This window comes from Podarcis erhardii (genome assembly GCF_964252035.2).
Source record: "Podarcis erhardii genome assembly, chromosome: 7".
Classification (NCBI taxonomy): domain Eukaryota; kingdom Metazoa; phylum Chordata; class Lepidosauria; order Squamata; family Lacertidae; genus Podarcis; species Podarcis erhardii.
The window spans coordinates 38,750,124-38,763,967 of NC_138511.1; the positions used below are offsets into that span (position 1 = coordinate 38,750,124).

The window sequence follows — 13,844 nt, forward strand, 5'->3', positions numbered from 1 at the left end:
AGAACCTTGTGTACCACCTTGAACTCCTTTGAAGATAAAGATGGTATATACCCCTGGCTTGCTAAGGTGGTATATACCCCTGTCTTGCTAAGTAAAATTTTACTGGGACTTTCACCCACTTGTATTCACTTAAATAGTGGAAATGAATAAACAGTGGAAGCAGGCCTGATCCTCCAGGCATTTCGCAGTTCTCCTCAACCCCGTGGAGTTGTAAAATCAGAATTAAACATTTGACGCACATTTATCTCTTTGTCTTCTATGGAATTTAATTTTTGTTGCAGAAGCTGTTTGTTTTTTTTTTAAGTCCAACATTCCAAATGGGGGGGGAGGGTGGATTCCCCCCAAACATGGACAGCTTCATAAGGACCAGAAAGCCATTTCTCCAAAAAGAACTTGCTGTGCAGTAAGCCACATACAAAATAGTCTACAGAGATATGAAGCTGAAGGATTTTTTTGATTGGCTTGGAGGAATTTTAAGCAATGTACTGTAATAGCAGATCCGTAAGGCTGGTGGGGGAACTACACAGACCAAGACTTCATTAGCGCTGGTGACTTAAGTATAACTCTCACAAGTGTTACCAGTGTATATATGAACAGAAATAAATGGAGACTGGAGCAAAAGCCTCTGTCAATATTAGTTCGTGTAATTAAAATTATATCAATATCCATATTTTTCAGATTAAGGCTTCACATAGGATTTTCACCGCCTGCTCACTATATTAAACATTGTGTTCGTCAAAAGTATGTGCCCTCACAAATCCGAGATGAGTATATGAAGTATTTTAATTAAAGCTTCCCTTTCACAATACCTGTGCAGAGCTCCATAAAAGATGATCAGCATTAGACTCTAGGGGTAAGAAGAGAGGGTGAGTTCAGTCTGTTGCTAACATTTTAGGTCATGTAGCTTTTAATGTGAAATAGCTTGTTGGCAGCTAAGATATTTGAATTCTAAAATTCCCATTTCCTTAGAGTTAATAAGCCCAAATGAGTCATTTTTTCATGGATGCAGTGTATCCTTTGTAGGGCTGCCCCATTTTATGTTAATAAAGGATGGCAGTTTGCTTAAAAACATTCCTTTAGACGAGCTTCCTGTATTGAAATGACTGGAGTATCCCTCGTTCACACATTAGTTCTGGGTACATATCGGAGCAAGTCCTGCTTTGAATTCAGATCCATGTAACGTAATAAAACGTGAAATGCAGATTCCTCCATTTTGAAGTGCTTAAATCATTTCAAAATTCATTATCCAAGACATGTTAAGTACTTTGCAGTCACTGGTTTGCATCTACAGGGTTGTCAGTGCTGGTGAAAAAAACCCCACAATATACAATTATCCTCTTCTGCCTAACATGGGGTGCTTACAGCTTATGGATAGGTTTTAATCATAACTGCAATTTACAGAATGATGGATTTAAGAAGATGGTAAAGCTTGTTGCAATTGCATAGCATTGTGCCGTGTTTTGTTTTCTACACTAGATGGTATACGTCGCTTTGATGTTAATAGGAACAAGCTTGTTCTCCAGAGTTATACCAAATTTCTCTCTCAGTGTTTTCTCCACCTCGTCATCACTCAGCGTTGTGTGCTTCACCAGATCTGTGCCTTCCGTGTAGTTAAATTTTGTCTCCACAAGTGTCCATCCAATCAAAGCCCTAAACCCATCATTTGTCTGGAGGCTGCAGATAGATTTCTTGGTAAACACGGAATCTGGGGACGTTTGGAGATAGGAGCACTGGAACCGAAAGTCTTCTACTGTCCTTGGCTCAAGGCTGAACAGGTAGATACTCCTGCGCTCCCTTTTTTCCAAGAGATCTGAGTTGGCAAAGTTTTGACTGGGAATGTATTGCTTCCTTCTTATTTTCTCATAGTACCAAATACCGTTGTCTTCTGTGAAACGAAATATCCCAGGCATTTGTGGCTGGTCTTTGCCGGACACCAACTCCAACGGTTGCCACATTTGGTAGGAGACACCAAAGCCTGCATCAACGATGTAGGCCCTCTCGTCAATGACCACCTTGATGATGAGATGTGTCATCTGAGTAGCATAGGTGTTTTGCTGCGGGTTGTAAACATAAGCTCCCAGTATGGTGGTGTTATATCCCAGCTTTTTCAGAACCCAAGACAAAAGCTGGTTATTCTCCATGCACCAACCCCCTCGTTTTTCCTTCACAATCTTGTTGTAAACATGATCTAAGTCTAGAGTAATCGTCTCCCCGCAGTGGATGCTAAGGTTTTCAAAGGGCACAGCTCGTATGTGGTGCTGGAAGATCGCTGCTAAGGTTCCAAAATCCAGTTTTTCGAGAGAGCCTTTGTAGCTAATCCTTGTGAAATATTCTTCAATGTTCATGTTTCCTGGAAGGCAAATGTTAAAGCAGCTAATTAAAAATTATGACAGCCTGAAAGGCTTCTTTCCCTGTCCTGCCAGCTTGCACAGTGGTTTCTCTGAATATATTTAAGGAGAGTAGCATCAAAGAAATTGCATAGCTGAAGCAGAGAAGTACAGGAACAAATACCTGTTTAGATCTACTAAGTGCCTAACAAAGACTCTCCTTTGATAGTGCTCTGTTCTTGCAACCTGGTATGCATGTGTTGAGTATGGTGAACTGGTTTGTTTGCGGAGGTTGTGTTTTCTGCATCAGTAACAAGGGCTGTAGCTCTCTAGCAGAGCAGGTGCTTTGCATACAGAAGGTTCCAGGTTTCTTAACATCTCCAGATAGGGCCATGAAAGATTACTGTGGAAGGGTAACTGCCAGTCAGTATAGGCAATATTATGTTATATGGACAAATGATCTTGCTATAAAACTGCTTCCTCTGCCTAAGCCCCTGTAGAGCCACCACCACCTAAAGTGGACAAATAGATTAATGGTCTGACTCAGTCTAAGCAGTTTTACACGTTCAGCAGAAATTTATATATGATTTAAGATATTTATATACAGTCGTACCTTGGAAGCTGAATGGAATCCATTCTGGAAGTCCCTTTGACTTCCAAAATGTTTGAAAACCAGAGCACAACTTCTGGTGGCTGCAGGAAGTTCCTGCAGCCAATTGGAAGCTGCAGAAGCCCCGTTGGATGTTCGGCTTCTAAATATAGTTCGCAAACAGTCACTTCTGGGTTTGTGACGTTCGGGAGCCAAAACATTTGGGAACTAAGCTGTTCGACTTCCAAGGTACAACTGTGCTGCTATTGGAACATTTCAAAATGGTGTACAGTTGCATAAAATGCAATTCAAAAATAAACAAATACAACACAAAAATGTACAAACTGTTTTTATATCAAGCTCAATCAGTGTACTTAGAATTGCTTAAAATTCTACAGCGACTAACATCAACAGCCAGTGAAGGCAAGTAAGTGTTCAGCATCCAATGAAATGATTTCAAAGTTGGTGCATTTCTTATTTCTGGAGGAGGCCATTCCAGCACGACGACATAAAAGATCAGGTTCTTGGTTGTGGCCAGATGTAGATCTGCAGGCTATAGAGGACCAGGAGGGCCTATCCAAAATCCAAGGGTCTACACCGGTTAAAGTTGCTCTTAAGAGTTTTTTAAAAAACAACAAAACAAAAAATATCTTACCTGTTAAGATATTTATCTGTTTTTGTTTTGAGATTTCCCTGTGCTTTTCGGATTGCAGTCTGCTGTACTGTGTGTATAAAGAGCTGAGCTGAATTTTTCAGCTTCAGATCTGCAAAGATCTTAATCCTTCCGTTCTTCCCCTCTCTCTCTCTCGTCTTATTGGGGGTTGGTCATTAAAAAGTTTGGAGGGGAGAAAGTCCACCTGAAATGTCTGCACATATTCCAGTTCCACTGATCCATGAACTGATTGAACTTTGGTTCTTAACTTTTTTAAAGTGGTGTCCTAACACAACAAAACAGCTTGCTTGATATGAGAAACAGCTGGACACGTAATATGGGGCATTGGACCACTGAAATCAGTAGCTTGTATCCAGCATTGCACAGTCACTCCCTCACGATTATAGTGATGGTGAAAAACTTGGATGGCTCGAAAAGAGGATGAGACAAATTCATGGAGGATAAGGCCATCAATAGCTACTAGACGGGATGGCTATGCTGTGTCTCCATGCTCAGAGACAGTAACATTTCTGAATTAGTTACTGAAGCTGCAGGAGGGTAGAGCTGCTATTGTGCCTTTGTGCTTGTAGGCTTCTCATGGGCATCTGGTTGGCCACTGAGAACAATGATGCTGGATTAGATTTGACCAGTACCACAGGGATCTTTATGCTTCTTAAGTTCTAGTGAGAGTATCCTTATTGAAATTAATGAACCTAAATGGAGGAGACTCTTGAGAGTCCCATGGACTGCAAGAAGATCAAACCTATCCATTCTTAAGGAAATCAGCCCTGAATGCTCACTGGAAGGACATCCTGAAGCTGAGGCTCCAACACTTTGGTCACCTCATGAGAAGAGAAGACTCCCTGGAAAAGACCCTGATGCTGGGAAAGATGGAGGGCACAAGGAGAAGGGGACGACAGAGGACGAGATGGTTGGACAGTGTTCTCGAAACTACAAACATGAATTTGACCAAACTGCAGGAGGTAGTGGAAGACAGGAGTGCCTGGCATGCTCTGGTCCATGGGGTCACGAAGAGTCGGACACGACTAAACGACTAAACAACAACAAATTAATTTCAATGGGTTGTTGCTGGCTAAATCCTTCTCAGAGTAGACCTATTAAAATTAAGGCAGTCAGTGGGTCTACTCCAAGTAGAATTAACGTTGGTTGCAACCCATATAGCTGAGTGGTTCCAGTTGAGCCATGGCAGGTCCCATCTCCCTTTTTGACTTCTCTCAAAGCCAGAATAAAAAGTTTTAGAAATGTGGTATAAACAAGATGCCTTTGCCTATTTTTTCTCCCTAAGATGAAGACTGCCCTGATTAACAGCTGGGTTTTATATTGTTAAATGTGGTGAATCAATAATTGTATGTTCCTGCTTCCTAACATCTGCATTCCTAACATCAAATGTTTGCTATCTCTCCCCCCGCCCCCATTTTAGGATTTAGGATTTTTTCTCATGGGGCAACACAGCAACCTTTACATTTTGTTGATGTTATCTTCTTTATTTTCGGCATGAATTGGTGATAAAAATTACTGTTGATTTCACACTCCATCATAGCAAGGAATGGCAAAATATTAATCAAGAAAAAACATTATTACATTCATCATCATCATGTTTAGTTGAGATTCCTGCATTGAAGGGAGTTGTACTAGATGACCCTCAGGGTCCCTTCCAACTCTACAATTCTATGATTCTGTGATCCAAGCATCATTCTCCCAATTTGCTTTGAATGTTTGTAGCTCTGGTAGCTCTTCAAATCAAAACATGGATATCAAGCTGGTGTTAATGGGGACAAGCTTCTTATCTAATCTTATGCTGAATCGCTCCTGCAGAGTTTTCTCCACTTCCTCATCAGTAAGGGTGGTGCTTTTCACCAGATCCACGTGGCCCTTGTAATTATATGTGGTTTCTGTCAACGTCCACCCAATCAAAACCTGAAAGCCGCTGGTGGTCTGCAGGCTACAGATAGACTTCTTCACAAACAGGGAATCTGGAGCAGTTTGAAGATGCAGGTTCATAGGCCGAAACTCTTCTATCGTCCGTGGCTGAAGGGTAAATGAGAAAACTTTCTTGCAGGTCATGTTTTCTGGGGTAACAGAGGAGGGGAATATGTTGTCGGTACCTACTGTGCACTGCTTGCGCTTCATTTTGTCAAAATACCACACTCCATTGTCTTCAGTGAAGCGGAAGATGCCCGGTGTCTGAGGCTGATCTTTCCCAGACACCAGTTCCATTGGCTGCCACATTTGGTAGGCTATCCCAAAGCCGCCGTCCACAATGTAGGCCTTGCTGTCAATCACCACTTTCAGCAGGAGGTGATTCATGTCTTTCTCATAGGCGTCTTGAGGAGGGCTGTAAACATAGCCTCCTAAAAGGCTGGTATCGTAGCCCATTGTCTGAAAGACCCAAAATAAGAGGTGGTTGTTCTCCATGCACCAGCCACCACGATTCCGCTTCACAATTTTGTTGTAGACTGATTCTAAGTCTATCTGAATGGTTTCGCCGCAGTGCATGCTGAGGTTTTCAAACGGCACCGATCGGATGTGATGTTGAAAGACTGCTGTTAATGTTTCTAAGTCCAGGCATTCCTGGGGGCCTTTGTAGGAAATTCTTGCAAAATACTCCTCGATATTCATGTTGATGAGTTTTTCCTCCTACTGTCCTGGAGATGGTGGGGAGAGAGAGAGAGAGAGGTGAATAATTAGATTATTCTACCTCCTTGCATGATCTCTGTTCTATTTTACAGATGTTGGGAATGATGATACTTTCAAGTGTACAAAGCATTCGTATGTTTTATATAGCTGTACTTCTAACTCTATAAGGCATGGTTGGGGAACCTGTGGCCCTCCAGATATTGTTGGACTGCAGATCCCATCCCCTCTGGTCATTGGCCATGCTGGCTGGCACAGGTGGGAGTGGAGTGCCAACAACATATAAAGTGTGTTCAAGTGTTAGCCCAAACACATGAAAGCTTCATCAGGCAGAGAATGACACACACAAGTCCTGTTCCCAACATCCCCAGGCACATCACCCCACATACTGAGTCTCTGGTCTTCCCTGTGTTGGATCAGAAACAAAGGTAGCTGCCATATACTGCCATATACCATTGGTCCATCTAGCTCCATATATTGTCCACACTGACTGGCAGTGGCCCTCCATCCTTATACATTCCATCTCTACCTGGCACCTTCTGTGTGCAAAACAGATGCTCTGTCACTGAGCTATGGCATTTCCACACTCCACTTGAACACAAGCAGAACTCTCTGCAGTTGAGGAGCCTGATAAAGCAAGAACTTGCATTGCATGGAGGAGTTTGCATAATCGTGTTCAAGCAAATGTGAGTGGAAGTCCCCTGCAGATCTTCCTCAGTGAACACAGGGATATTTGGAGGTTGGAGGGAAGGTGCAATGTGAACCGCTTATCCCCATTCACACTTTTGAGTTTTTCCCTTTAGACTAGTAGTGGGAAACAGGATTCAGCCAGTGGGCTAGATCTTTAACCTCCTCCATGTCCTGTGGACCAGCTTTGAAAGACCTCCCACCTGTCAACCACATGAAGACACAATGACTTCAGGGACCCATTTTCCTTTGCTGCCCATGGTTTGAAATCCGTAGTGCCTGTGGATCCTGCTTTTAAGCTCAGTCGTGTGCCTATCTGCACCTCATCTCATGTCATATGATGTCCAGTGCATGACAGGCAGGTCTAACTTGACCCTTGGGCTTGGCTCAAGGTCTCCCACCATTCCTCTAGAGCAGTGTTTCCCAACCTTGGGCCTCCAGCTGTTTTTGAACTACAATTCCCATCATCCCTGACCACTGGGCTTGCTAGCTAGGGATGATGGGAGTTGTAGGCCAAAAACATCTGGAGGCCCAAGGTTGGGAAACACTGCTTTAGAGGACCACAGATTCCTCATCCCTCTTGTAAGGTCAGTATTATTATACCCCATATTTTGGAAGGGAGGACTAAAGGGGGGCCTGCCTTCATATTGCCAAATGATCTCATGGGAGAGATAATGTTTAAAGCAGGGACTCCCTAAGTCATGTGCAGCTCAGTCTCCTAACCACTTTGCTAAACCCATTACTAAGAGAACAAGGGTTGATTCACAAAGCAATTGTGGTCCCCAGCTACCTGTAATCAGGTGAACACGACTGTTCAGGCTTATTTACAAACAGACCCCTGCCAATTGTCAAGCTGTAGTGTTAAATATCAGAAAGCTTTAAGGGCAACTTTCCCCATTCCTTTGAGTGTACTTCCAGAATGCAGACATAAATAAAAAGCACTGATTCATAACTAATTTAACTCGCATAGAACTTTGGCACAACAGTATTATTGTTTCTTTTCTCCATCCACTGCAAGGTTCTTGGGTCACACACACACACTCTCTGCCAATCGACAGCCCCCTCTCCTGAAAGAAGTATATTGAGCTGTGATTACTTGTATGGAAGGAGTAGTGTTGAAATGTCAATCTGTTTTGCTTTCTGTTATTTAAGCTTAGGATTTTTTAATTTTTAAAAAATCCAAGGTTATTTGCAAACTGAAAGCAGCCTATTCCTTGGTAATCATGACCAGGAAAGAGTGAATCTCTCGATTTCCAGTTTCTCATTGTCCCAATCTTAAATTCAGCTCCATATTCCTGCATGTGCCTGGGTTGTTCTTGTTTTAAAGTGCCCATGAAAATTTGTCAGCATTTCAGTGGATACCTTTCCCAATATACACTTTTCTGTATGCCATTTTCCTAACAGACATATTTTTACAAACCAACCCTCCTAATGTAATTCATTTTTATCAGTCATTGCTGATCTAGTATATGTGTATTTGAACACATTAAAGGTAAAGGGACCCCTGACCATTAGGTCCAGTCGTGACCGACTCTGGGGTTGTGGCGCTCATCTCGCTTTATTGGCCGAGGGAGACGTTTGTCCGCAGACAGCTTGCGGGTCATGTGGCCAGCACGACTAAGCTGCTTCTGGTGAACCAGAGCAGCGCATGGAAACGCTATTTACCTTCCCGCTGGAGCGGTACCTATTTCTCTACTTGCACTTTGTGCTTTCGAACTGGTAGGTTGGCAAGAACTGGGACTGAACAATGGGAGCTCACCCCATCGTGTGGATTCGAAGTGCCAACCTTCTGACCGGCAAGTCCTAGGCTCTGTGGTTTAACCCACAGTGCCACCCGCGTCCCATTGTGTCCAAAGACAGCAGCAGATGGAGGGGTCAGTCCTCAGTTTTCTCCCAGATTGTTCTGATTTTGTAGATTGTTCCTGTTATTATCATGTGTGTTTTTGTACTTATTGATTATTATCATAGTTTTCTTCACTTTAAGTGCTTTGAGCATGAAAATGGAAAGGCAGGATATGAAATAAAGAAGAAAGTATTTGGTTAGCGAACTGCATTGCAAAATTCAGAGCACGTTTTGGGTTGTGTATTGTTTCAGAGAGGGTGAATTAGGTAGGTTTGCTTTCAGCTGAGAACTCAGTCAAATTTCTTACCACCGTGACACTCCCTTTCCTGCAATCCCACTGAGGTTTCTGATCTTCTGCCTTAGTAACTCTTGAGTCTGTAGAGCTGTCATTACTAATATGTCATGGAAAGCAGCTTGGTCCCTGTCTGTGGTGCCATCGGAGCAGGACTTGGGAAAGAAGTCCAGGGTTCAGCAGAATGAGCAGGAGGACCTCTCCCCTCAATCCTCACATTGCTAAGGTTGCATTCAGACGTGGGTATTATTGTGTTAGTTTTCCTGATTATAATGCTAGTTAAACTCTGAGACCATTTTGTTAAACTGTGGAACTCACTCTCACAGGAAGCAGAGATGGCCAACAAACTTGATGGCTTTAAAAGATGATTAGACGAATTCATGGAGGGAAACGCTGTCGATGGCTAGTAGCCATGATGGGTATGCTCTGCCTCCACAGCTGGAGGCAGAAATCCTTCTGAATGCCAGTTGCTGGAAACCACAGGAGAGGAGGGTGCTCTTGTGCTTGGATCCTGCTTGCGGGCTTCCTATAGGCCTGGCCACTGGGAGAACAGGACGGTGGACTAGATGGGCCAGTGGCCTGATCCAAGAGGCTCTTCTTTTGTTCTTAACACTAGCCATTCTATCCCAGGTTCCCTTTGATAGCTGTTGTGTTATGGAACTTTAGCTTTCTGATTGATCTGTTACGCTAGCATTTTAAATAAAAGGAATGACTGTATCCTGGGATACTAGACCAGATTTCATCACATGAAATTACAGCACAAATCTCCTGCAATTTTCCAGCTCTTGCAAGCAGTTTCCCCCACCCCCTGGAAGTGAATAACATGGAAATGAGCACTCAACTTGCACTAGATTCCAGTACTTTTCGAGAAGTGGCTTTGCCATGTGGAGTATCACATAAAACGTGGAAATTATCCAATAAGGGAATGTCAGGGGAAAATGGAATAATTTGCCTGAACCCATTTTGAAGTAAGTGATGGAATACACATTGCCATCTAAAAGGTCTCCGAAACCAGGAAAGTTTCTCTAAATGGACTATACTGACCAGATGTTTGGAAGCTGTGGCTGGATGGTTACGTGGGAGCTGGTTGAAGTTAAATCCTTCAAAGACAAAAGTCCTCTGGCTGGGTCGGGATGACATGGGGTTGGGGGGCCAACTCCCATCTCTTGGGGGGGGGACGCAGTTAGCACCAGCGCCTTCTGTCAGGAGTCTGGTCGTAACCTTCGACACCTCCCTCTCTATGGAGGCGCAGGTTGCAGCTACAGCAAAGGCGGCATTTTTCCACCTTCACCGTGCTAAGCAGTTGGTCCCTTACCTTTCCCACCCTGATCTTGCCACTGTGATCCATGCAACGGTCACCTCCAGATTTGATTATTGTAATTTGCTCTACGCGGGGCTGCCCGTGAAGCTGACCCAGAAACTCCAGTAGGTGCAGAATGCCACAGCGAGGCTCCTTATGGGGTCCTCGCCACAGAATCACATTCATCCAGTGCTATACCAGCTGCACTGACTCCCAGTGGAGTACAGGATCAGGTTTAAGGTGCTGGCTTTGACCTTTAAAGCCCTGTACAGCCTAGGGCCCTTGTACCTACGGGACCGCCTCTCCTGGTATGCCCTGCAGAGGAGCTTACGGTCAGCAAACAATGACACCTTGAAGGTCCCGGGCCTCAAGGAGGTTAGGCTGGCCTTGACTAGGGCCAGAGCCTTTTTGGCCCTGGCCCCAACCTGGTGAAACGCTTTGTCACAAGAGACCAGGGTCCTGCAGGACTTGATATCTTTCTGCAGAGCCTGCAAGATGGAGCTGTTCTGCCAGGCCTTTGGTCAGGGCCCAGTCTGACACACACACACACACCCCGCCGCCTTTTTACAAGACCCTGCATGTAAGTGGCCTCTCTAACTCTTCTCACCGGCTCATATGAGACCAACACAAATAGCTGGGCCTGGTGAGCACTTAATGTTCCCAACCCCTATAGTTATAATTCGTGGGTTGCCATCTGATTTTATTCTGAATTTAAATCTGATTTTAAGCTGTATTTTAATTGATTGTCTGTTTTTATGTTCTAATGTATTATATACTTTGATGTTAGCCACCCTGAGCCCGGTCTTGGCCAGGGAGGGTGGGATACAAATAAAATATATTATTATTGTTATAGTTATTATTGTTATTGTTATTATTATTATTATTATACACTCTTCTTTTTAAAGAGTCTGAAGAAATCCAGTTCCTAGCAGCTTGATTATAACTCAGTTGGCATGCACAATTGTAGACTCATATTGTTCCCCTCCTGTTGGTGTCTTAACAAAACAGCTGAGTCATCCCTTTAAACCCCTTTTTGGTTTAGACTTACCATATTTAAGAGACACGATTCTAAATCAACCTTGAACCATTTCATCTCGTCCTTATGCAACAGGCAGCCATTTTTCCTGTGTCTGTGCAAGTGTATATGTGTGTGTTTAGAAAGAATTTTTAAGAATGGTTTTTAAGTGCTGATCCTGTCTCTTGTAATTGCTTTTATGGAATTGCAATTTTAAAAAATGGTGTCAGCTACCCTGTGTGATGCATTTACATGAAAAATGCTCTCTAATTAAAAAAAAAAATTAAATGCACATACATACACAAACACACACACACACACACAGAGAGAGAGAGAGAGAGAGAGAGAGAGAGAGAGAGAAGGTTACGCCCAGAGGTGTCGAAGGTTACGCCCAGCAAAGCTGTATTCAGTAAGAAATTCTAGTGTTTGCTAAAGTGCCTTACCTTCTAGCGTGCCTTTCACTTGCACAGGGAATACAGGAGGATCAAGTTTCTCAGTCTCCTTGAATGATTTGCTAAAAAGTGGGAGGATCACGCAAACCCCTCTGGCTCCTGTTTCACCAAAGCCAAAAGTTTCAGAAGTCAAATCTGTCCTAGAAATCCATACCAGTGTCCCTTTATTTCTCTCTTCTGAGTCAAAGAGGGCAAAAGCTGAAGAGAGAGTGGAGCTTTGCAGTTTCTAACTGCGTAAGCTGTTTTCTTATCTTCCCCTTTTCCACTGCCAAGAAAACATGTCCTACCCTGGATTTCCGGTTGGTAAAACCAGATGGAGTTGTTTTGATACACAGGAGTGGGTTAGTCTGACTGCTGCAGTCATTTTTGTTTTGTACACCACCACCCAAACTGTTATGGGGGGCATGTTCACTGAATGACATTGGACCAAGTCACAGAATCATTGAGTAGGGAGGGACTTCCAGTGTCATCTAGCCTAGGGTTGCCATATTTCAAAAAATGAAAATCCACACACAAAAGTTGTTGGGCAAAAATGACACTGCCAACATAGGTTGCCATACATTCGGATTTTCACAGACATTTTGCCAATTTCCACCCGGACACTGCTTCCGACTACAGTCTTCCGGGTATGTCCAGCAAATACCAGACATATGGCAATTCTAATCTAGCCTAACCTCCTGGCAACGCAGGAAACCCATTACTACAGCACACCTGACAGCTGACCATTCAAGCTCTGTGTAAAAATCTCTTATCAGCGGGGAGGTCCCTGTCTCTGAGCTTTGCCTACCTAACAGGGTTGGGGTGAGAATAAAATCAGGCTTGGGTGAAACACATGTGCCACCTTGAGCTTCTTTGAGGAGTAGAGTAAAAAATGTAAGGAGTAACAGCAGTAAATTGTAAAATCCTTCACACAGAATGCTCCATGGCTCCTGATGGAAGAAGAGCTGTCTTCCCATAGCTCCTGATGGGGGAAGTACCATTCACTCATGGCTCTCATTGAAGGAAGTACCATCTGCCCATGGCAGACCCTCCAAGTGCCCCTATTTTCCAGGGACTGTCCCAGTTTCTGATTTGATCCCAGAATGTCCCCCTTTTCTTTAGAACGTTCCTATTTTCATCAGAGAAATGTTGGAGGGTATGCCATGGCTCTTGAAGGAGGAATTACCATATTTTCCCATCTATAAGATGTGCCCATGTATAAGAAGACCCCTGTTTTTTGAGCCCAAAATTAAGAAATAAGTATTTTAAACATCAAACACTGAGGTAAACATCAAACACTGAGGTAAACATCAAACACTGAGGTAATTTTAAACATCAAACACTGTGTAATGGCGACTGCTCCTCTCAGCCCACCCTGAGTGCCATCACTGAGCTCCTTGCAGGGGAGGGGAGGGGCACACCGCGGGGCCTCCATAGTCTGCCTGCCCTCTCCTATTCAGCTGCCCTACAGCTGGGGGGGGGCAGTGAAGTGCCAAGGGGCAGAGTGCAGTTTGCTCCCCTGGAGAGTGGAGCAGAAAAAGTCAATTTGACTTCTGCAGTTCCTGGCCATCAGGGACACGGTATCTCTCACGCTCAGCTGCCCAGCTCTGCACCAGCTCTGCCGCCACTCCAGTTGGCCAAGAGGATTGAAGTCATCTCACCCCCTGCGCCTTGCCCAACAGAGAAACCGCACATCTTGCGCCCCTCCTGGGCAACCACGCTGCCCGCCCACGACTAATGAGCCTCCCCCAATCTCCTGCCCGCTTCCCCCTTCGTTTTGACAAATCAGGGGAGGCAGAGAACCCTATGTTTCAGTAGAGTGCATTGTGCCCAGGGTTGCCACCAGTCCCTAGAAAAACGTGAGGGGTGGGAAGAAGGGGTTTGCACCTTGCCTGGCAGAGAAACCATGCACCTTGCACCCCTTCTGGGCAACAGCCACCCACGCGTGACTCCCAAGCCTCCCCAAAATGATGGGGGAAGGGGGAAGGAGATCGGGGGAGGCTCAGGAGTCACAGGTGAGCGGGCCATGTTCCTTCTTTTCTTCTTCTTTTGA

General features: G+C 44.2%; 2 protein-coding genes across 2 annotated transcripts in view; one reads left to right on the forward strand and one right to left on the reverse strand.

Annotated features, from left to right (window-relative positions):
• The window catches only part of SDR42E1 (short chain dehydrogenase/reductase family 42E, member 1), a 312,532-nt gene that overhangs the window by 220,977 nt on the left and 77,711 nt on the right, over nt 1-13,844 (forward strand). The gene's annotated exons all lie outside the window — the stretch shown is intronic.
• On the reverse strand, nt 102-12,057 carry LOC309347153 (uncharacterized protein). The gene is made up of 3 exons (XM_081871493.1): nt 11,804-12,057; nt 5,333-6,234; nt 102-2,381 (listed from the first exon to the last, which is right to left on the reverse strand). The coding sequence occupies exons 2-3, from the start codon at nt 6,206-6,208 to the stop codon at nt 1,473-1,475; spliced, it is 1,785 nt and encodes a 594-aa protein (XP_081727619.1). The 5' UTR covers nt 6,209-6,234; nt 11,804-12,057; the 3' UTR covers nt 102-1,472.

What these genes read in the sequence shown, in the direction of transcription:
- LOC309347153 (XM_081871493.1), bottom strand. Translation starts at nt 6,208, where the DNA reads ATGAATATCGAGGAGTATTTTGCAAGAATTTCCTACAAAGGCCCCCAG. An exon ending in CCAGCTTGATATCCATGTTT is followed by an intron (nt 2,382 to 5,332) that starts TGATTTGAAGAG and finishes CTGTCATAATTT; the next exon opens with TTAATTAGCTGCTTTAACAT.